Genomic DNA, 24,920 nt, shown 5'->3' with positions numbered 1-24,920 from the left:
TCTGGAAGACACAGTATTATTTCTGGTATCAGAAGTACTGATGTCCTCAGTAGTCCCCTTCATGCATAGAACAGGAAGGACAGCAATGGACATTCATGCCCCCCCCATTTTATTTTCCCACAAATCCTGTGAGCTAGCCAGATATTTGGGGACCTCTTTCGGAAATAAGAAAGCTGAAATTCCGACAGGTAAAATTCAGACCTTTCTTTCTTCAGGTGCCTTTGTGTACCCATTCTGGATCTTTGGGGCCCAGCCCAAGCTCGGTCCTTCTGCCATGTAATCATCTATCAGTTCCTCTTTCCCCTCACTGGAGAATGTCCGGAGTACATCTAGTTTCTGGTGATGGCCCCATGAAAGCGGTGAGCGCCTGTGTGTGTCTATTTTTGTATACAGATTGAACCACTCTGGGGTTGGTGGGGTATGAGCAGCTGCTTTGGCTAAATCACAAGGCTCAAGGGAGGGAAGGGAGATAAGAGGGATTTGGCACCAAAGCCAAGAGTTCTCAGGGCTGTAAGATGCACTAATAAATTTGACCTTGGGGCATTTCATGTTCGGCCAAAAGAGTTTGAAATAGTAATGGGGGATCCCCTGTTTCTAATAAAAGCTTCCACAGAAGAGACAGCATTTCCATTCACCTCTTGCCCACCCTTGCCCTCAGCCCAGGGAGGCACGTGGTCAACCTTATGCTGAGGTGGCCACTTAAAACCTAGTCACAGCAGAGCCATGGCCAGACCCCTCTGCGTTGCCCATAACCCTCCCATGTGAAAGGATTTGGGAGGGTCATGGGCTTGAGGGCAGGTAGGGGAGAGGGAGGGGTATAAAGCATAATGCCAGCTATCCGGTCTGGTAATGTAGCAGAGGATGCTCTCCCCATTCTCCCACTTAAGTGGTCCAAGTTGAGCCTCCTCATGCCCCTGAAAGACCTAAGGAAGAGGGAGGCAGCCCACCTTCCTGAAGCAACTGCCTCTCCCTGTGCTCTTGACAGCCATTTGTTTCATCACCCCTGTATCCCTAGGAGGTGCCTAATGTTATCCACTCTTTATGGGCAAAACAGGGGCTCAAGAGTAAGCTGCTTGAAGAGTTAGTAGCTGAACTTGACCCTGGTTGACCATCGGGCATGGGTTACTTTGCAGGATACCCTGTCTCACCTGCATTCCCACTTCCCAGGTGAATACACTGAGCTCTAGGGATGTGACTGGAACAAGGTCATCGCACTAAGTAATGCCAGGCTTCGGCTTCGAAAGTCTAGCTTTCTCTTCACAATATAGATGGTAGGGGCCATTCCGATTTGCAAGCCATTCTCCTGCTTGAGACCCTTGAGCCTGACGTCCCATCTCCCCCAAGTGCCATTTCCACAGTTCCCTGATTAGCAGTGTCAACTGCATTTAGCTGGGATTTCCTCAGGTACATCTGGAGTTCTTCATAGTGTGGATTTCTCAACATAGCTTACACGTGGATAAACCCCAAACTCCTCTCAAGTCTCCTTGCCCAGGACACCCTCAGCATACCTCGCGTTCCACGACAAGCTGCTCATCAGTCCACCAACTCACTGTGTGCCTCCTGTTCTGCACTGAAGCTCTCAGTTCCCAGCCACATCAAGATGCTCCTGGCTACTAACCCTTCCTACGCCACCACCCACCCCAGTCATTCCAGTCTTAACAAACGATAGTTCCATTCTTCCAGCTTCTTGGGCCAAAACCCCTTGGCATCATCCTCCACTTGTGTCTTTCCCTCGCACTCTATGGGTAACCCATCAGCAAATACTGGAGGCTGTTCTCCACATGGCAGTCAAGGGGACCGCTTACAGGGGAGACCAGTGTCTGGTCTTCTCCAGTGACTTGCCCATGCCCTTTAGAGTAAGGTACTGTGACCTAAACATTGGGATTAATACTTAATGGCTCTGTAGCCTGACTCCACACTCACCTCTAAACACTGACGCCCCTGCCTGCTCTGCTCCAGCCACACTGGCCTCCTTGCTGTTCCGCCAACACAGGAAGCGCACGTTCATGTCAGTAACTGTGCACATCATGCTTCCTCTGTTTGGATTGCTCTTCTCCCAAATAGCCCATGGCTCACTTTCTTACTTCATCCCTGCTGTTCCATCCCCCATCGCCTTTCTTCTTTTTTATTTTTATCTTTTATTAAAATCGACAGCTTACACCATTATTAATATTCCTATTGTTATCACTTTACTTTATTGTCTGTCTCATTGAAAGCAAGGACTTGTTTTTTTTTTTATTGTCATTATTATATGCCCAGTTCCTAGAAAAATAAATATTTATTGCACGACTTTATTGGATGAATACCGGCATCTTTCACATTTATTCTTTTCAATAGCCGGGCTTATTGCACACCAAGATTTGCACAGAGGACATATTAATTCCTGAGCTTGTTGGGATGTGTCGTTCCATACAAGTTACCTGGCCTGAGTTCCAGTCCAGCTGTCCGTGGTCTTTAGCAGATAGACCCATGGGTACACCAGCGGTGTGCTGGATAGAGCCGGCTCATGGTGGTGCGAGTCAACTGGGCACATCTGTTCCCAGCTCTGCAATCAGCGTCTTCAGGTTGGTAGCCTGAAACAGCAGGAGTGCTTTACACTATGGGAGTTAACTGTCAAATGCCTTACACTTGGGTTTTGCTAGCCTCTGAGAGTTAGATATTAAAGATTTGTCAGCACAAGACTGATTAGTAACAATTACTATGGTGTGCACGGGGGGGCATTTATAAGCTACATGGTGATGACACTGGGAACCATATACAGAGAAGAAGAATCGAAAACACTTGGGACATTCCACCCGGGGATGTACAGATCTGATACGTGTAACCAAAAGTGCCAAGGACAGCTCATGGCAGGAGGACTGAGCATACTGGAGCCCTGTGCACATGTGCAGAGCTGGAGAATGCATGGGAAAGGAGAAGAGGCTAAGATCCTTTGGGTTTGGCATCTGGTTCTAACTTGAGATGTGCAGCCTGGAGTGGGTTGATGAGTCCATCTGTTTCCTCATCTGTAAAATGGGGTTCACATTCCCTACTTGACAGGAAGATCATGATGGTTTAAAAAAACAAGCAGTTAGTTTCTGTTCTCAGGACTCTGGGGACGAGTTTCAGTGAGGCATATTTCAACAGAATAAAGGTAGAGCTTGCTCTAGACTCTTGCTGCGGCACTAAAATAGCAAGTGCCACTTCCTCTGAAGTGTTCAAGCTGGGTGTCCATCTGTCAGAGAAGTTCGAGAAGGGGATTCCTGCTTTGGAGGGAGGCTGGTCTGGATAACCGCCCCCCCCCCCCCCAAGATCCCTTCCACAGTAAGACTTTTTCAGCCGGGAACATGGCCCTGGGCAAGTCACTGACCAATTTTTTTGCCTCATTTCCTCCATCTGTCAAACAAGCAGGATAGTTTCTGTCCCTTTTGGTTTTGTATCGCTGTTGGGATGATTGAGATCATCATTTGAAATTTTTTAGGTCTAGGGATTAAAAGTACTTTATCCATCTCGTGCTTCCTTCTTGTTATAATGAAAACACTTTATATCATGAAATAGGGCAACATTCCCTGTGACTTGGCTATGAAGAATACCAGCCATTTTGCACCTAGTCGATTACAGAGTAAATAATTAAAAGACAGCCCTATTGTCAAACTCTTAAATTTTATGTGGAAATAAGCTGTGTGTCTTAGAATTGAGATTCCTGTTAATATCACACGAGGTCAAGGAAAGCCATAGGGTGACTGGAGAGATGGGGCCCTGCCGTTGACATGACTCACCTTTGCTGTATCTGTGGCTTCCCCCCGCTCTTGTCCCTCTTCTACCCCAGAGTCAGGCTTGCTTCATATGGCTCCCATGTAGCAAATGCCCTTCAAATGATGGGCCTCTCTCAAATTCCTTAGATCTGGAATTTCTTGTTATCAAAAGACATGCAGACTCCCAGTTTTTCTTGCCTGGTTAAAAGTGAAACATAGCAAATAGCTATCCTGAGAATAGTCACACGGTGATTACGATACAACGGATTGATAGTGGATACTTGCCTGAAACCAGGCTTACGTAGGAAGGGATGTGGAGAGAAACAAGAGACCGCTTACTCTCTGAAAGACCAACGAGGGATGGAGGGCATGGATTCTTCTAAAGACACGCTTAGGCTTCACTAACTCCTCAGTTCTGCCAGGTGCCCTTCTTCTTATCATCTGACCGCTCCACCATCTTCTGTGATATCTCACCCCCAAGTACCTTTAGTAATAGGTGGTTTGTATGAAGCCTGATAATGCCCTAGGTGAGCGGTGGGGCCACCCGTAGCCTTTCGCCGACTCACAGGCTGTCAGATCGTGAGGTGATCTTGCAGAGCTCCTCATGTCAGAGGTGGGGAATGCTAAGAGCCAGGTGGAGATGTGAATTGCATGAGGTCGCACTACCAGTGAATTGCCAAATATGGCTGCAAAAGTGAACATCGCCAGTCCCTGTGGTAGGCCCTTTGTGTTTGTGCTATAAATAAATGGCTTGGGCATATGATTACTAAGGGGTCTCAGACTGAGTTAGCAGCTACATCCAGTCCTGCTGATGCAGCATCTGTGTTGTACATTCATTTTGTTCATTCTCAGTGGGCAATGTATAGAGAGGCATCTCCAACCGAGCCAGCCAGAAATTATGGGCAAGTTTGTCCAAAAATGGGTGGGCTGTGAGTCAGGCACACATGAGACTTCAGGGAGAGCAAAATAAGGATACCTTATTTGGAGAAGAGGTGTAGGTAGATAGAATCCACATTTGACTGAGCTACTTTGATAAAGGGGAGACCTCCATTTTCCGGATACCTCTGTGAGACGATCTTCTTGTTCTTGAGAGTGAAATCACAAGAGACCATTTTTAAGCAAACCACAGTCAAGGCAGGACTACATGAAACACAAACAGATACATGCACCCCCCGCCCCCCGCAGGAAACAGCCGAACCGTTTCCAGGAGTCCTGTGTAAAATACAAGAGGGACAGATTTTTAACAAAGTACCAGGGTGTATATATGCCGCGGAATCATGCCTCCTTCAAAGTCATCATGGTAGGATTCTAGTCCTATTTTCTGAAGGTGTTTTGCTAGCTTAATATATTGGGGGTCATCTTTAGAAGCTGTGGCAGACCCTGTAGCCTATCGTCAATGGTGAAGAACCACTCTGGAAACAGCCAGATGTCTCGGTCCTCAGAGAACTCCTGTCCCAGGGAGTGGCAGGACCAAGTGAGGACTCAACACTTGCAGGGTGTGTAACACTAATGCAAAGGCAGGGTCATTTGTGAAAGAGATTGCACACTGGTTGTGCGAACAGTTTACAAACGGCAGCTCAAAGAGATTGTCATTTCAACCAAAAGCACAGCATATAAACGAGCACGTTTCACTTGGTTAAATAAAGTGAATAAGCAAACAACCAGATCTTCTTTAAAAATACTTAACTAATATTTCTGATGAAAACTGTAAGCAGAGGTATTTGGTAAACAAAGACTGTCTTTCAAATTTTAGTTTGTGCAGGTTGTTTCTTGCAAATGAGAGGAAGGACTCCAGTTTCACTTCTTTTATCTTCGATAAAGATGGTTGTCTGTCTTCCCTGAAGATTGTACCTGCTGCTGCCCAGCTCCATCCTTCTGTCAGGTGCAAAACTGCCCTGACGACTTCTTCCTCCTGGTCCTCATGCTCTGCTGCATTCAAGGAGGACATAAGCCATGTTTCATGCCTATAGTAACAGAGATGGAGTACTTGGGATTTCCCATTTTTGTGTATTATTGGAAGTGCCCACTTATGTGATCACAATGATATTATTCTTACTTGGAATGCAACTATCCCCTTCTCATTACTGATTTGGTTACTTTTTTTTTTTTTTTAAATGAACACCTGCCTCCTTTGTGTCTTAGTTAGCATTCCTAAAAGACAGAGATCTTTTCTAGGTGGGAGGAGGTGTGACCCATGACAGCATCTAGACTAGCACCCCACATATGGAGTAGTTAAGAATGAACGTAGGCCTTGGTCTCAAATGGAACTGAGCAGACTATCTGGTTCTCTCGGTTACTGTCTTGCAAGTTTGAATAAGTTATTTCATGTGGCTAAGTTTCTGCTCTCTCATTCGTAAAATGGGTTCACTCATGGTACGGCCTCATGAGGTTCTTGAGAAGGTATAATGTTATGAGCTGATCCCTGGAGAGCATTAAATAGTTTATGGGGATTCTCAGCATCTGTGATGGTGCCTGGAACCTGGCCCTTATTAGCTGGAAAGGAAGAAGGAAAGGAGGAAAGAAAGGAGGGAGTGGGAGAGAGGGTAGAAACTTGGTTAGGAAGAGAGGATACACATGATAAGCAACAGTGTTTGTGGCAGTGTAAATGCACAGGGCAGACTCTAGTGAGTCTTGGTCAGCCAGGATTCATGAACAGAGCTCCTCTGAAAATGTTATCTTGAGTTCAGAGAAATTTGAGGGGAAGATCAAGACAGTAGGACATTACCTTAAATGCCTGTGCCGTGCGGCTACCTGGCGCTCATGGGAAGCCTGGCTCCTACCTGTGTGGCAGGTCATTTGGGGCACAGCTGTCCATGCTAAAAATGTCTCTGGAGCCAGGGCTGACTCCCTGGCATGGTAGGAAGGGAGAAAGCACCAATCCATTTAGGGATGCCTGAAGGGGGCCATAGATGCCTTAGGCAGAGGACTGGCCTTGTCATGATTCAGCATCATGATCACATTCCAGTTCTGCCATTTTTGCCTCCATAACCGTGAATTATTTAACCAGTTTGAGCCTCAGTTTGCTCAACTATTAACTGTTGAGAACAATACTACCCTGCATTGGTAATGTGAACATTAAGAGGGATAATAAAGCTAAAGCATCTACCTGGTACAATCACAGGCAAAAGTGGGTCTTGAAAAATAAATTATTTTTCATATTATCATTCCCAAGAGTTCAGGGTAGGCTTTCTGGAGGAGATCCTTCCATTTTGCCTGAGGCTTACAAAAGCTGTGACTACTTGCATCTAGGAGGTTCAGCTCTCACTGGGTCCTGTTTGACTGTATCCCTTTTAGATATTCACCTGTAACTGATTTAATTGCTCCGGATTTGGCCTGAGGGACCCAGATTCTCAGCCAAATTGGCTACACCGAGCTGAGGAGCAGAGCTTTTGACTCTGGTGTTCAGACCCTCTCTAAAGCAAGCACCTTCTGACTTTTCCATTCTCTGCTGTGAGTGAGCCTAGGGATGTAAATCAATTTCCTGGGATTCGCCAAGGGGACGCATTTGAAAGCTTTAATACTAGTTTTAGAGCCAAGCGAGCAGATCATCTGGTCAGTTCTAAGCAGAAACTCAGCAAATGATGAGAAGAGGGAGACAGGGGTGGATTCCCTCCCTGCCTCAGCATCCAGCCTTGCTTGGCATATGTTCAATGAGGGGAACCTCCTTTATTGGCCTTTTACGGACTTTGGAAACAGCCCACAGATGCTTGCAGTGCGATTTCTTCATTTCATTTGAAAGAAAGGACCTACAGCCCAGATTGTGCTCCTGAGAAGCAACATATCTTTAGCTCCTTGCTTTCCTGGTAAATTAGTTATGCTTTCTTAAGCATGTAGCTTGCTGAACTTCAAATGAAGAGAGCAGACATCACTGCCAGCAGAAAGCATGGAGAAAGGAAGAGAATGCATTTTCCTGATGAGTAACTCACGGCAAGTATTAAAGGCTGTGTTCCTAAAATGAGGTCTAATGTGTTCTTAAAATGAGTTCTAAAGGTTAATTCTCTTTTCCCCAGGTATATTCTCTTAGCACTGTGAATGGTGTATTCCCCTATCTAAGGGCCTTCTAAGATATGAGTTTTCCAAATTTCTTTTTTACAAAGTTTTAAACCATCTTAACAGGAAGTCCAATATGAAATAACTGGATAAAGTGGGTTGGGGGTTGGAACGCCTCACCTCAGCTCGCATCTTTCACCTGCTCATAGTCCCCAGGACCCTTCTGTGGAATCCAGGGCTCCTTAGGGTACACTTTGAAAAGCACTGTTCTCTAAGTTTGTTATGCATGGTTCATTTTGAGGTGTCGGGGCATCGCAGAGGATGTGATGGAACCTCTGATAACATGCATTCCCCGAAGAGGAGGGTTCAGAGCATTAGGATGTAGTGACAAAGAACATGAGCCAGCCAAACGAGGCTCCGTAGCCATTCTACTTCCTACCAGTTGTTACCTTCAGAAATGACTTAACCTCCTTGAGCTACTCTTTACCGAAATCCTTAAGAAATGGGGCTGTGAACATCCATGTCACGTGACACCAATTTATACCAGGTTGACCTTTGTAAACTTCCCACCCAACACCACCTAAGATGCTCTCCCTGACATCTGTTTTTCTTGGTCTAAGGAACAAGGCATTTAAAAATAATTCTAATGGAAATTTCAAAAAGGATGGGACAAGCTTCTACAAGTTCACCAGTTTGAAGTAACATAAAACAAGACTCACTGTCTCAGGGAGTTCTAGATTAGGGCGTTAGAGTCCTCTTCTGTCATTAGGTGTCTGTGGTTATAGCTCTAATCTACAAGAAGAAGGATTAAAGACATTCCCACTCAGAAGTGGAAATAGTTGTGACTTGGACAATAACCAAATACACATACCACCATTAGAACATAGACTATATGTGCAAGGTTATGTATGGAATTAAAAAAAAAAAAAAAGTAAAGCTCGTTTGGCTGCATACCTAGGGGATTTTGTTAGAGATCTCACCTGTAAATATTAGACCCCGTCATTTAAAAAAATAAATAAGAAATCAAGACTAGGCTTGCTTAGAGTTATATTCAGTTATTATTAGTCATCCTTGTTGCTCTTTGGGAAGGGATTCCATAGCTAAGGCTGGAGCTGTCAGTGGTTTCAGGTTCAACCTTTAAAATTCCATGAGGGTTGAGGGGATTTAGCAAAAGGACACTCAGCTGGACCAGGATGGCAGCTTTAAGTGTGTTACTTGTTTCTTAGGCTGATGGGAAGCCAGCTGCTTGGCTTCTATACCACACACCCCAAATGTTTTGGCAGGTGGACTAATGCTTTCAGAATTGTAAGGTTGTTTACCTTGAGCTCGAATGTGGATGTGACTGCAGGCTCACTGGGATGATGAACCTGTATCGCAGTCTGAGTGACCATCTGTCTAAGTTCCTGTTTGCACACCAGTCCAGTAATAGAGATGCAGTACAAGACCATCCCACCGCCCTCCCTTCCGTCCTTCTGATTAGGGATTCTTCCAGACAGTGTAGACAGCCTCTTAAAGGTGTGCGTTTGGCGGGGAGAGTTGCTGGAAAAGAGAAGAGGGAAGAAACTAGAGACAGTCTGTTCCATTTCTTTTTCATCCCTGAGCTAAGGACACTTTGGGGTGCTAGAAGTGTAGGGTCAGAGAGAACACAGAATTCATTCTATAGGCAGTAAAAGAAGACCCGGACAGGTGAAGTGAGCCCATGACAGATCCCACCTTGAGTTGAGCTGAAACCAGGCTAGGATACGCATCTTCTTCCCCCGAGTCTAACTAATACCCTTTTGTACAGCAATGGCCATTTATCGGCCCTATGAGGAGTGGCAACCTGACGGTTCCGTTTCACCTCCCTGTTCCACTTTCCACATTTCCTTCTGTGGCGCCAGTGGAGCAATGGGCTCACTGCTGGTGGGTGCTTCCAGAGCCTTCTGCTTGGTGGAAATCACCTTCACCTTCTTCCCTTTTTTCTGTCTTAACCCCTGACTCACCTTGCAGCTCCCCGGGCCCTTTCACAGTCTCCCAGTCCTCCATGTGAGGTCATCTAAAACTTGCTCTCAGTTGCATACATAGGGTTGGCTTTGTTCCAGATTATCCACTGGGTGACTCACAATCTTTCTGAGCCTCAGTTTCCTTTTTGCCAAGTTAGAGAGTGGGGCTAGTTGGTTTCCAACAAACTCAGTCACACATTTGATTGGGTGTTTGTCTCAGCTTGCTGGGACAGTGCCTTCCACAGAGGCTGTCCTGTACTGTGTGGGCTGAGGGGCTGGGTTGGGAGGGGATTCAGGTTCCATCCTGTAGACAAAGGAGGAAGCAAGTGACACTTCACAAAGTGAACAGGGAGAAAAAGATCCATTTCCTATAAAATAGGAAAGGGGAACAGATTGAATGTGTGTGTGTAAAGGGAGTTAAGTAGAAGGGTTTTTTTTTTTGAGAGAGAACGAGGGTGAGTGGGGGAAGGGGCAGAAGGAGAGCGAGAGAGAATCTCCAGCAGACACCCTGCTGAGTACAGAGCCCAACATGGGATTCCATCTCACGACCCTGAGATCATGACCTTGGCCGAAATCAGGAGTCAGATGCTTAACCGACTGAGCCACAGGCGCCCCTTAAGTAGATGTTTTATTTAATGAAAGGATGGTATATTTAAAGACAGTTTAAAAATGGAGCATTTATTTCCCTAAAGCCATCTCTGCTCTGTTCTTTTATCTCTCTGCCTACCTGCCCATGCATCCATGCGTGCATGCATCCATCTGCCCATGCATCCGTCCATGCATCCATCCATCCATCCACCCACCCACCCACCCACCCACCCACCCATCCATCTCCCATGCCATCATTTATTTCTCTGGCCCACAAGAGAGAAATATGGGGGAAGAGCAAATGACCTAGAGGATCCTCAGCGCAACCAGGCTTCAATCTGTCCAGCTGCATGTCTGCAACGTTGAGATCCTTCTGGACAGATGTCCAGGGTGACCCTTCTCCCCCCTCCTTTTGTGTCAGTGACCCCCTTCCCAGATGCATGTGTCCCAGGTCAGCCTGGGGGATCTGTGGGGATGTGTTAGGCTGCACTTGCCCCAAAGGAGATGTGTCCTTTTGACCAGGGGCCAGGAGAGGGGAAATGATGTTCCTGGGGCAGGCGGGCATAGGGAGGAAAGGGAGCTGTCTCCTCTACTCCTCTGAAGGAAACTTTGGATGCTGTAGAAGTTAGCAGCTAGAAGGGTAGCTGCTTGAGGGGCAGTGCTGGAGGGCACAAGATGGTGCTGGCTGAAGCTGGATGGAGGGGACTTTGGATGAGGGAAGCAAAGGGAGACCCCCACGCAGAGAGCTGGGTGGCAGAAGAGCAGGAGGTGAAGAGACTCTTCTCTCGCCCCCTCAGGGCCCCACAGCTTCCTTCATCCTCCTCTCTGCTCCCTAGCCCCGGCCCCTTAGGCTTGGAGAGACCAAAAAAAAAAAAAAAGAGAAGAAAAACACAACAACTGTGCCAAGAGAGAAATTGCAGCTCCTCAAAAATGGAAAGCAGGGTCATCATCCTAATATTTTGAATGTGGACCGTTCCAGAGAACAGCAAGACGTGTCAGGAATGAGAATGGTCTGAGACAGGGCCCCAGGAACGCTGGCCACTCCACCAGGGAGATGAAAGAATTTTCTCCTTCCTTTGCCTTTTAAATGTAATTCTGTCTGCCCTTCTCCCCCAACACCCGCTCAACCCTCTTGCTGGGAGCAGTGCAGACATTTAGCAGTCCTGGGAAAAGGCAGGATCCTTTTCATTAACTTCAGCCAGATTGAAGTCCCCAGAGCCATGGCAGATTGCATTTTCCTCCCTCTCTGCCTCCCTGTCGTGGATCCCTCCCTACACACTGCCAGGCTGCTCTGGGCAGGGAACGTTTTTTTCCAGTGGGACAGAATGAGGCCATCCTCTGAGTAGGGGGATGGTTTGGAGGAGGATGGCCTCGGCAGTGGCTTTGTGGAGGGACACGCTCGTGTCCTCTTGCCCAGGCCTCAGTTTCCCCTGTGTTCTGCACACATGTATCTCACTTTCATCAGAGGCAGGCAGCCAGCTGTGTCTGGGGCCAGGGGTTTCTGCAGAGGGACTGGAGGTTAAAGGCCTCACCCAGGCCTGTTGTTAACTAGCCGCGTGATCTTGAGAAGTCACTTATGAACTTCTGCAAAATAAGGACTTAGTCTGGAAGGTTTAAATTTGTTTTAGTGACAGAACATTTGACTCCAAATTAATTTGTGGACATGAAAGAGAGAAAAGCAAAGCTGCTGTGATTGAAGGGAGAGAGAGGTGGACCCAGTGGGGGCTCTCGGACTCGACCACCTTCCCTTGATCCAGTTCCCTAGCAGAGGTGCCTCCTGACCCCACTGGGGACACGGTGACTTTTCTCATCCACCCAGAGAACTTCAACTGTCTCCTTCAGGTCCTGAAACTCTTTGGGGGTCCAGATCTAGGTGGGCTGCAATTGCAGAATACAGGAGGACTTCCTGTCCTGTATTTCTAAGCCCCATCTGAGCACGACACTTCAGTGCTGAAGGCCAGCCCTTTCTCCTTCCTGGGTGCAGAATGTGTAGACATTTAGGAAATAATCAGCTTGGTAGAGGGGAGTAGTCAAGGAGTGGGGTCTGTGTTTGGCCCGAGAGCTCATGTATTTGGTTACAGCAAGGGTAGAAGCCAGGAGCCAGGCAGGCAGGGGTTCCTGGCTGGATGTTGGGGAGAAGCAGACTTCTGTACACGTAGCTCATTCAGGAACCCTTGAGGGAGGAGGTCGCAGGGTTCGCCTTGGGCTGTTTCCCAGGTCAGATAACACCTGGAATGCATGCTAGATTGTGAGGGAAGTAGTCAGAATCCCCAAGGTAAGGAATTCAGGAGTTCTAGAAGTTACTTGATAACCACACTTGATACCTTCCTCACTGCCTCCCCCAAACCCACCTTTGATAAGCTAACAGATCCAAATGGCCCCGGGCCCATTGTATGGTTTCATCCCCAGGAAGGGGAGCTCCCCCTCTCAGTGTGGTAGTGGGTTCCTTCACTGCTCAACCTCTTTCTCTTTCATCCGATCTTTCCTTCAATTTAACCTTTGACACCTACTGAAGTATAAGCCAATATTCACTCATAAACCTACAGTGGGAAGAGAAGAGCTTGCTCTCATCATGTAAGTTAATTAATTCATTGAAATATCTGAGTGCCTACTTCATGCAGGAAATGCTCTAGATACTGAGTGCCATTTCCTCTTGTCGACTTGAAGGGTGTCATAAGCCGTCTCTCACACTTCTGCTCTCCAGGCTCAGCAATTGAGCCATTCTCGCCCTCACCTCTAGGTTGACAGTATTCCCCACTTTCCTTTTAAGTCATTTGGTCAACAGGTATTTACGGACTAATCACCTGTCTAGACTCCTCTCATCACTTTGAGGAATGCAGAAGTTACATAAGATATAAATCATGGTCTTACTGGGCATGGTCTTATTAGGTGAAAAAATAAAAAATACACAGGACAGCACAAAACAGACCCTTAAACAATTAAGAACTAAATTGTATGCGTCTGGTTTCCTTTTAAGAGAAGGAAAGAGGATATCAGGCTTCCAGGAAGGTAGGATAGATCCTTATTTTGTTGAGCTAGGGAAGTAACAAGTAATAACCAAAGATGCCATATCTCTATATCCAAACAGATGGATCTGGCAACTTCTCAATCCCAAAAGCGCTGACATGAGGGAATAGTGCATATGTTGAGATGCTTTGAACACGCTTGTGGTTGATTTCCAGATGAAGCATCTCAGAGCTAGGAGGAAGTAGATGTTTTGTCTCACGCATTCTCTCTGTCTGGTGAACTCTGTTAAGGGGCGGGGGGTAGGGGTGGGGGAGAAAGGTGCCTGCCTGCTGGATTCCCAAAGCCTAGAGAATTCGAGATTTGGTCCTATATGCTAACACCTGTTGGTGGCTCTGCCCTTGCAGTGGTCACTCCCATGCTCAAACCTCCCTCCAACTTTTCTGTCCCTCCTCCCCAGCTCCACCCTAACCTTTGCTCAAGCTCAAGTTAGAGGCCTGGACTGCATTGATAAGATCGGAAGAGTAGATTGTCCTTGCCAATTAAATGAAAGAATGTCTGGAAGAAGGGTCCATGAGTGGTCATTCATCGGGACATGCTTTATATTACTGCCTATGGCACATTGTCAAAAAAAGTAGCACTCATCTATTTGCTACACATGGCACCTCAACAAATCTATCTCCAGCATGCTATCATCCAGAGGCATCATTGTACAGGAGAGGATGAGCTTTGGGAAAATAGATTTTTGGATTTAAACCCCAAGTGCATGTACTACCTGTGTGACCTAGAAAATGCTGTTTATCCTCCACAAAGTCTCAATTTTCCCATCCGTAAAGTGGGGCTGCTTTCTATCTCACATGGCAGTTGTAAGATTAAAAAAGAAAAAGTAGGGGAAGCGACAGACACTCTGCTGGATACCCCGGCCATCCTCGACCCTCAGTGTCTCCTGATTCCCTTCTTCCTCCTTAATGTGTGCCGTGGCCGGCATGAGGAGATGCCAAGGGAGCAGGGTCGGGAAGGGCACGTCCTTTGTCCATGTCTTGGCCCTTGCAGCTGCCCCACCTGAACCGCCTTGTCCTACTGCCTTTCCATTTGCAAGGCTCAGTTCAGACTCCGTGTTCTTTCGGCAACAGCGCCCTGACCTCTCTTGCTCTGTGTATGCACAGTTCGGTGCTTACACTCTGCTGCTACCCTCTGCTCACACTGACATACACATATCTACTCCTTTGACCCAACTGTGGGTTCCTTAAAGGCGGGGACTGTCTTATGATTAGATTTGGCCCTTGGTGACTAGTCAAGTGCCCCAGTGGCTTGTTGCGTGGCTATTTCATAACAAGCAGAGGGGCCAATCTGGCTGGCTGTCCGTCAGGATGAATGCCACCTTCTCTGGGCACCTGCAGCCCCGGGAACCTAGCCCTCAGGACTGGGTGTGGGGACAAAGGTACAGCGGGTACATTCTCCACCTCATTTCTGCTCTGTGCCGGAGTTAACACCACTTTACGTATCATTTTTGGCAAAGTGATATAGAGAAGCTGAACAGCCCAGTTGAGCTTTCCTGAAGGCTGGAGGCACTGGAGCCCAGCATGACTCCCTCTCTTTCTTGAACCAAACAAAATATTGTTACAGCAAACATGAAATCTTTCCTATTTTTCGCAAACGCTCTCCAGGCCTAACAAAGCTAGCAGCCACACTCCTTGAATCAAAATAAGCATCTGCCCTTTTTCTCTTTATCCTACAATTTCCCAGCATTTTTGAGCAACAATAAAGAATGTGATTATTTTAGTAATTAATCGTATGCTTCTATTTAGTGCTTTCTGGAGAGGATGCAAAAATATCAAAACATGAACTTGACCCTTTAATACTGATTAAACACAGAGACACAGAAAATATCTAAACCACGGCAATTGGAGGCATAAGCCATGAACACCTAAATAGTATATAAGATCAAAGGTAATATATGATGAAGGGAAACTGAGTCACATGTAGGTGGGTAAAGGGAAGGGTTATTTTTACTGGTCTGATTGAAGAAGAAGAAAAAAAAAAAAGGAGGAGAAGGAGAAGAAAGGGGAGGTGTGGAGCAGGGGGAGGGGGAAGGGGGAGAGGAAGAGGAAGAAGCAGCCCTCCCAGAGGAGATGGTCTATATCTGTCTCCTTAGCTTTGGTATCACAGACTACTTTGATAGTAGGAAGAAAGTCAGGGCCCTCTCCCTAAGAAAGTGTTATTCGTCTATAAATTCATGCACAATTTCAGGAGCCTGTGGACCTGCCGAAGTCCACACGTAGTCCCTGATCTGTAATTTAAGACCCTTAGTAGAATTGGTGGCACATAGAGAGAGGGCAGCAGAGGGAGGTAAAGTCAGAGGTGTGGTGGACACAAGGTGAGAAGGCTGTTGGGTCTAGGTTCCTAGCCCAGAAATAGCATGTTTGCCTTTTGCGATTCTGCTTCTCGAGCTCCAGATCTGGGCAGTGGGGTAAGTCCATTGCTGATCATTTGTCCTGGGGATACTGTGGGCAGACTTGGAGAAGTATCACTCAGGAAGACTCCTTTGTTCTTTTCCAGCTCCTCACAGCCAGTGACCTTGCAGCCAGCGACCTCAAAGGATTTCAGCCACAGGTAAGTCCACTGATCCTTTTGTGAAGCTCGGGAGAGGGAAATGCCCCATAGTTTGGTCGTGAGCAGATGAAGCTGGGGTCAGGGCAGAAACCCCTATAATGGATCTCCAGTTTCTCTGACAGTCTGACACTGTCAACCTTGACAATGACCTGGAGCTTGCCCTCTCCTTCATCTTCTCCCTCATGTCTTCTCAAACAAAGCCACCTCTTTCTGCTGTCTCTCAATATTTTATAGTGGGGGGAAAACATAGGCCAAGATGTCTGTAATACATGGTGGTGGGCAGCCTAGCAGAGGAAGAGGCTAAACCAAGGACGTAGAGGGCGGGCTGGCGTTCTCCCCTGTATTTCTCTTTTTGGGGACAGTATACTTACATTTCTGAACTCTTTGTGTGCAAATGACTTAGTCGAGGTGTGGCAGCCAGGTCAATCTCAGACTCTAGCACAGGCAGATGGTTGTGTTTTGCTGATCATGGGCAGGAGATAGCCCACAATTGTCTCTGGCCAGAATGCTGTTTGGAGGTCATCACGGGCAGACCATGGGAGGGAGCAGGCAAGGGCTCTCTGAGGAACTCCTTGGTGATGATAAAGATGGAAAATCACCCTCCCTGTCTCTGGAAGGGGACTCCTGTCAGTGCAGGAACATGTAAGCATACACACACACACACACACATACACAAATACATAGCAGACACACAGAGGTCCTTGTCTTCCCCATACACCCCAGTTGAGACAGAGCATGTATACAAAGAGAGGTAAACCCAAAAGAGACAGCTGTGGTCCTCCATCCCTGCCCCTGTCCTTCTTTCAATATGAACCTTTCTGTCACCTTTCCAACCCAGTGCCTGCCCTAAGGCTCCCATTGTTCCGTACCTCTGTGAGGAGATAACATCACTCATGGCAGACACCTTCTGGGACAGAGCAAGTCATTTTCTAGTAGCAAGAATTCCATATATTGGCAATGTTTTCTTCTTTAAATCTGTTTCACACCCAAGAGCTCACCATGCCCTCACTATACTTCTATGTGGGGTACATCCTATGTGTCCCCTTATCCTGCAGGGGCACTAAGGACCTGGGGTCCTGGTAAGAAGTGGCCCCAGATCACACAGAGAGCTGGGGACAAGAACAAAGTCGAAAGTGAGGGGTTTGAGAAAGAGAATGAACAAAACAAAGGGCTCCAAGGGTGAGAGTCAAAGATGAATCCTTGCTGGTTTGGGGTGAGGTGTCCTCGGTGGATCCTTGTCGATCCATTGTTGATGCAACGAGGTTTTAAAAATAGATAACCAGCAAGCCTTCTGGCAACTATTGACAACTGATAATCACTTATTCACATATTCACACAAATTTGCAGGTGAGCTAAGGGAATGTGAAACAGAAACATAAGAAAATCAACATCAACCCATACCCCGTCCACGGCTACACTCACACATAGTGGCATCCCAGCTAAAGATTCATTTTTATCCAGAAATTTATAAAAATGAAGAGGAAAAAAGACTTGTGTGATGTTTTGTGGCTTGAAAAGGCACATGGTAGAGACAGAGTTTGTGGAAGGGGTGTGTGTTTGTGTGTGTGTGTGTGTGTGTGTGTGTGTATGGTTTTGGCATCGATTCTTTCTAAGGTGGTCATATTCTTCCCATGTCTATCGAGCCACATTTCTAGATGTTAGATTTAAAGTGAATTGTTTAAGGGAAGGAAAAGTTAGATATATTTGGGGTACGTCCATAACATTTGAGGCCATGATGCTAGAAAGGCAGTTTTTGTGCTCTCACAGATAACCCCACGGTAGCTGGTGCAGATGGCTCACTCCCCTGGTTCTGTCCGACCTTTCCACTTTATTCCATTTGTGTGTCATTCCCCTGAGGCTGGAGACATAAATGCATACTTTTCACTGCTCAGGATGCGTGTTCCCGAGGCCAGGAAGCCCTGGGAATCTTGTGGCCAGAGTGTAATGCCCAGATCAAAGTTAATTCTTCACTGTTATTCCTAAATCAAAAAGGCCCGGATGTGTCTCAAGTCAACACCACCCTTTTGGGTGCTTTTCTGAACAGAAACAGAATGCTGCCCACATGCTTTGGGCTGCCTTCCCTCAGCCCCACTGCACCAAATTGTTGGCTTCTGTTATTTTCCTCTTTTAGTTTCAGATGAAACTGAGCCCCACACATCCCGATGTCTGCAGTAATTCACGGACACGTTCCCCTCCAGGAAGTGTGGTGGACTTTCAGGAGGGGAACTCACTGAGACAGCGAGGACCCCCCACGTCCCCCAGGGGTCACTGTAGTTGGGCCTGTCAGCTTTCACAGGATTCACACTTACCAAGTGCATGTAAAGGGTTTTCTTTTCCTTGGTGCCTGTTCCTGCTGCAGCCACTTAGGGAAAAGAGTCACAATGTCCTCGCTAATCTTTGACGGTCCCTGGCTTTGAAAGTGTGGAGCGGTAACTGTATTGCACTAGACTGTTCTGTCTCTCTGTCTCTGTACTTTCTGCATCCACATAGAGAAGAGGAGGGTAGGGAAGTGACTGTCTGTCTTTCTGTCCATGATTACTGGTTTGTAAAGACAGCATGCTCATTCCTGGAAATAAGCACGTTACTTCCAAGGACCAGCCTGCTGGCAGATGCTAAAGCTTCCAAGGCTTCCAAACAACAGTGGGTGTTCTCTCCAGCCTGGTGCACTTGGCCTCTGCACCGCACAGGGGAGAACTATCTCCCAGAGTCAGGCCGGGGCTGACAGGTGGCTATTCCCAGCAAGTTTTAAAGGCCCAGGTGGAAAAGCTTCTGAAATTCACATCTAAACCTCTCAGGCCCTTCAGTTCCATTTGGTTCCCACCCAAAACACATCTTTATTTTCTGTTCTCTTGTTCTTTTGCCTTTTGAAGGAGCAGACACAGTGAGTCTCCTTTTCTTCTTGTCCTTGGATGGTTGGAAATGAGGACCCTCATCCCCTTTTGCCCGACCATCCCTCTCCACCCGCCATGAGAATAAAAGCAGGCATCTTATTCCCATTAGTAAAATCCACCAATTATATGCTTTCTTCTCCATTCTTCTTTTTTCTTTCTCCCCCCCGCCCCCACCCACCCCACTATAAAACCTGTAACAGGTATTCACAGTAGAAATTTTGGAATGCGTGAAGGGAGTCAAGAGGTACAAACTTCCAGTTATAAAATAAATAAGTCTTAGGGATGTAAAGTACAGCATGGTAACTATAGTTAATAATACTGTATATTTGAAAGTTGCTAAGAGACTAAGTCTTAAAGTTCTCATCATGAGAAAAAAAATTTGTAACCTGTGCAGTGATGGACACTATTAAAAAATATAACTTAAAAAAGAAATTTGGGGAAATACAGAAAAACATCAAAAATCTCTTACTCCACCCCAGAAATCTAGAAAATGGCATTTTGCGGTATAGTCTTATGGTCTTTGTTGTACATCGATATATATGCATCTGTTGGATTTTTAAAAATGTGATATCATATTTTATATGCTTTTTGTTACCTTCTTCTTTGTTTGCATGCTTTTCATGTCACTGAAGAATCTTCTAGCAACTGGCCATTTTTGTCTGCTTGCTGGTCTCATCATATATTTACCACTTCCCCCTTGCTAGACGTTGCATTACTTTTGCGGGCTGAGATCTCCAGGAGCAGGAGATCTCTAGGAGCAATCCCAGGCAAATGCTGAATCCATTGTCCTCATCTAGGATACAAGTGGCATCCAAGGCTTCTTGGCAGTTAGCGCTTTGTTTCTTGGCTCCTGCAGGGATGTGAAGGCTTCTTCTTCTTTTTTTTTTTTTTAAAGATTTATTTATTTATTAGAGAGAGAGAGTGGGGGGGGGGAGGGGCAGAGGGAGAGGGAGAGAGAGAATCCTCAAGCAGACTTCTCACTGAGCGCGGAGCCTGACACGGGGCTCAATCCCAGGACTCTGAGATCGTGACCTGAGCCAAAATCAAGAGACGGCCGCTCAACCGACTGAGCCACCCACGTGCCCCAATATGAAGGCTTCTTAAATTTTGCAGTGGAGTGTCCATGTGAATGTGCCCATGGGCACTGGTGTGCACACTTACGACAGCCCAGGTGGGGAATGTGGTGAAGAACTAATCATAGCATGGGGCCCACACTCAGACGCAGGGTTTCACATGTCCAGCCTCAGTGGGGGAAAGTGACCTTGAAAAGACGCATTCCCGCCAGAGGAGCAAGCCCACTAAAGCACTTGGTTCTCACCTACTTTATAGACTCCCCATTGTTTCAGAGGAAAGAAGGCTACTTCTTTTAGAAAAATGGAGTTTTACTTCCCGTGTGCCTCATGACAGGATCTCATGGGGCAAGTGTAATAGTTATTCTATCAAGGGTAGCCATTTTTAAGGAATTTCCAAAATGTCCATTGCTTTTATGGCCAAGGGTACATGGTAGTGGAAGGTGAGGAGGGAGTACATCAGGACCCATAGGAAGACATTTTTCAGTGTTGAGAAAATGGCTTTCTGTCACTGAATTGCCATTTTATTCAAAGGCACGCATGGAGACCTTTATGTGGGGCTCCCTGCTGTGCAGATGCTTCCCCAGAATTCGTCAGTTCTGTAATGTTCTGCCACTGATACCAGCTTTGTGACCCTGGCAAAGTTACCTCATGTCTTTAGTCCTCGTTTTCCTTATCAAACAAAAAAGTTGTGTCGCTTATCTCACAGATAGTTGTAAGGATCAAATGGGACAATGTTGTGAAAGCAGCCTAGCGTGATGCCTGCCGCACACAGTGAATTCAATTTTTCTTGCATTAGAGAACTACAGGTTAAATTATTTCAGAATTCCGGAGAAGGAGAAAATGTATCTATATAGAGCGAGATAGGAAGTCTTCCAGGTAGAGGTGTCATCGTACCTGGGCCAAGATAGTGAGAGTGAGGTAGTTAACTCATTCCAGGGCTGCGGAAGCCGGCTGAAGCCCAAAACAAGGGTGGAGATGCTTGGGAATGTTCTGGAGACTTGGAGTAGAGATAGAAGTTACAAATTAGGTTGGAACCAAGTTGCAGAAGGTCTTAAATGTCTGGGGAGATAGTCAGATTTTTTCAAAACTGAACTATTATTGAAATTTTCAAACTTACCTACCAAAGTAGGTGCAATAAGCCTCCATATATTACCCAACTTCTATTATCAATTATCCGACTTCAGTGGTTTGTTGCGACAAAAGCCCTGGTTTGTAGCATTTTCTGATTTCTGTGGGTAAGTATCCCCACCGTGACCAATTCTAAGCTGCCAATGGTTTAACAACCTGTTTGCAAAGTCTTTGATAGTCAGCTTTCTGGAGCTGATATGATTGTTGCCCAGCTCACTGCTGAGCCGGCTTCCATAACAATTACCATTACCATTTGCCAATCTTACTGTATCTATACTCCTAGATAGATAGATAGATAGATAGATGTATCTATCTATCTAATTTTGTATTTATATAATTACAATTTTAAGTTTTGGGGGGAGTATTTTTTAAAAATTCCAGCCATCATGTTATTCCACTCATAGATACTTCAGTAAGCCTCTCTAACAAATAAGGGCTAAACACCCCCCCACACACACACACACATTCACAATGCCATTATCACACCTGTCAAAAGTAACAGTAATTCCTTAATATTTTCTGATACCCAGTCCATATTCAGATTTCTCTGATTATCTTAACATGTCATTTTACAGTTGATTCATTTGAATCAGGATCCAGAGTTTAGAATTTATAATCCATCTGATGGTGGAGCCAGTGACGGTTTGAGGGTGGGGAAGAGCCAGTGCCACGAGGGGAGACAATTTCCTCATAGGTAGTTGGGATGAAGTGAAGAGGGAACCCAGTAATGAGCCTGTGCCTTGGGTCCATTTGAGACGTCGGTCAGTGGGACTGTTGCTGAGGGACAATCAGTGGAGCTGGCAAATACTTGGCTGATTGGAGAAATAGGGATGCCATCAACCAAAATGGGGGCCCAGAAGGAAGTGTAAGCTTAGAAGCTCCAGTGTTCATCCCTGGATTAAGAATAATTACGGTCCAGTGTTCATAGGAGGAGAGCTTTGTCATCCTTAAATGAACCTTACTCCATTTTCCTCAGGCCTTACTATCAGTTCTGCTGATACATTGTCAGGGGATAGAACCATCTGCAAAATATCCTGGGCTCCATGAGTCCTAACCCAGAAGTTTTTAATGCAAGAACCCCAAATATTTTGTGAGGAGAAGCTGCTTTTTAGGAAGGTGTAGCCATGGAGTTATCTGAGGAGAAAGATATCTCCAGAGAAGGGGCCATGACAGTAGCCTATGGCTTCATGATGTTCTCTGTGTTTTGATTGCTACAGATGGGTGCTCCTACACTGAGAAGTAGCAGGGCAGGTTGAGGAGTTAAGAGTTCTCTCCCAGGTGCTTTCTTGTTAGCATGAATCCCTGAGTTCCTAAGTTGCCTGTCCTTCTGGATTTTCCAGAACATCCAGCCCCCGTTGGACTCAACAGGAATTGTCGTTAATACATGTTCACCCTGCCTTTGGTTGAGTGTACGTGTGACAAGGACTTACTCAGAGTATGCTAGAGGCCAGTGTTCTCTGAACTTTACATGTATTATCACATTTAACCTTTATAACATCTTTGTGAAATCAGTAAAAATACTGTCCCCACTTCACAAGCAGAGAAGATCAAGTCACAAAGCCCTTATGTGGCAGAATGGGGATCTGAAGCCAGGCAGTCTGGATCAAGCTCCTGTGTCCTAAACCACTTCCGCCATGCCACCTTGAATCAGAGCTTATCCCTGCTGTTAAGATCAGTCAAACCCAGACTGACCACTGGTAATACACAGGCGAGCAGCCTCCTCTTCACTTTTGTACATTCTGTTGAGTTTTCTTGAGCTTCGCCAGGTTCCAGGAGAACACAGTCCGCACATCTCAGAGTAGTGGAGGGGACTGCTGCAGAGCATTGTGCATACTTCCATCTTGGCAAAGAATTTCCATTGTTCTCATCCCCGTCCTTCCCAAACTCCCAAATACAGAATCGTGAAGGTTGCCGCCTCTTCTCCAGAGGAGGGAACTGAGTTGAGGCAGAGGGAGACAGTGTCGTCTCTCGTCTCAGACGCACAACAATGAGGAAACAGGTTGGCACGTTTTGAATTCACCACATAATAGCTGCTTTTCCATGTGGGGAAGAATCATCCCAAAGCAAGACGGTACCTAAGGAAGTCCCATTACTGGTGCTTCCTCCCTCCCCCCGTTTCAAAACTGGGAGAGACACTAGTGAGCAGCTAGAGGACTGGTTCTCAACCTTGAGTGCAAGGGGGGCAGTAATTGGGGGGAGGGGGGCGACTTGTAAAAACTACAGGAGCCAGGTTTCAGCCCATTCAGTTAGTCTGGGTGGTGCCCAGATATTGGTGTTTGCAGAAGCTCCCCGGGACCTAAAGCCACCTCCTCATTTTCTAGATAACACTGCAGCACAGAGAAAGTCTTGAAGAGGAGGGAAGGTAAGACCCCACATTGAAATAGTGTCTCCCCTGTGTCAGGAATGTGCCATGTGCTTTCCTCGCCCCTAGCCCCTAACCCCCACATCAGGCCCCTTGAATCAGAAAGAAACGGCTGTCCAGGCAGAGGGAGCCCAGCTATGCGTGGATTCGGTCAAGCCTACGCCTGTGCGCTTCGTCTGCTGTTTTCATTCAACAGTTGTGGATTCGCCCAGTGTTTTAAACTATAGATAGTGTTTGGGCTTCTGGTCTCCTCTGCTGCCTAGATGTTCTTTCTGGACTCAGAAAGACACCTGAAAAGAGCTGGCTTTACAAGGCTACCCCAAGAGAGAATGCATTTCATTGGACAGCGTACCACAGCCCCTGACTTCAGGAGCCACGCTGCTTTTCTCCAGACTTTTCTTCTGGCTTGCCTTCTATCAGCCGCTGTGTACCTCTGCTCCTTGTTCAGTACTATTCAGAGTGGGGGCTGCAGACTAGTGCTGGCCTGTCCAGTGTGTGTCACTGGCCCAGCATGAGATACAACTAGAAACGGAGTATTTAGAAACCTCTATGACACTTGATGTTTCCATGACATCCACACATGTGATCATTTTCCTACTAATTTATCTTTATTATATTTTGCCAAAGTAATCCTACAAAAATATGGGTCGGGGTAAAAATATCTGGTCATTCATCAATAATCGTTTGAGAAGCTCTGTTCTAATTACACAGCTTCCTAGTTTTATCAAAAGGGTAGGCTCTGGACTCTTGTTTTTCTTTGCCTTTTTCTGTGAGTTCATGTGAATATATTTGTATTACAAATAATGTTCCCCCTCCCTCCACAGAATGGCTCTACCCACAAAGGTGTCTTTCTGTTTGTAGGATACCTACACAAAACATGGATCTTTTCCCATAATTCCGAAGGCAACCCACTTAATTATTTATCTTTCCAGACAGGGATATCTATGACAATAGCAGAGCATCTTTAACAAAAATGTTTTGCTCACATGCATACACCTACCCTGTACTCAGCTGACACTTACTTATATGAAATCAGCAGCTTCATACTACAGGTATACATTTTTGCATTGTCTGTCTTGACAGTGTTTTTAATGTTTTGTTTAAAAAAAAAAAAAAACACCATTGGCATTTGGTCCTGGAGAAAGAAATTCTCCAGGTGTTTCCAGAGTGTCTGGCATTTCAGTGGAATATTCTGAAGTCTTGATAAGTTCTCCTGGGATACTAAATCTCTTTAGACTTTGGTGAATATTTTGTTTCTCCCAAGATGCTCTGACCATCTGAGGGCCTCGTGCAGGTGGGCTGAACTTAAAACCAACCTAATGTCCGAAATTCACACCAGGAAAATTGATGGATGGCAGGTGGGTGTTGGGAAAGGAGGGGTTATTCATATGCAGAAAGTTTTTCCACTTTATCAAAGGAATCAACATAAATTAACCCTGCTAGTATATTCAAAAATGATTGAGCCTTTCAAAATCCAATTTAAGCTCAACTCTTCAGAATAGAAATATAACCAAATATAACCAACCAGTGGGGATTAACTTTGAATGGGATTCTCTTCTAACTGTAGTCTTCGTGTCTAAAACAAAAACAAAAAA

The 24,920-nt window shown here is 46.0% G+C and overlaps 1 protein-coding gene across 5 annotated transcripts in view; it reads left to right on the top strand.

The window, feature by feature from the left end:
- Positions 1-24,920, top strand: part of SETBP1 (SET binding protein 1) — a 359,343-nt gene that overhangs the window by 168,359 nt on the left and 166,064 nt on the right. For all 5 annotated transcript variants that reach the window (XM_081801330.1, XM_081801326.1, XM_081801329.1 and 2 more), the window contains one exon: positions 15,818-15,871. In XM_081801330.1, coding sequence (XP_081657456.1) covers positions 15,818-15,871 — 54 coding nt within the window. The remainder of the gene's footprint in view (positions 1-15,817; positions 15,872-24,920) is intronic.

This window comes from Leptonychotes weddellii, chromosome 13 (assembly GCF_054177405.1).
Source record: "Leptonychotes weddellii isolate Sample4059 chromosome 13, ASM5417740v2, whole genome shotgun sequence".
Taxonomy (NCBI): domain Eukaryota; kingdom Metazoa; phylum Chordata; class Mammalia; order Carnivora; family Phocidae; genus Leptonychotes; species Leptonychotes weddellii.
Note: the sequence above shows the minus strand (reverse complement) of the source record. Positions and strands in the feature narration are given on the sequence as shown.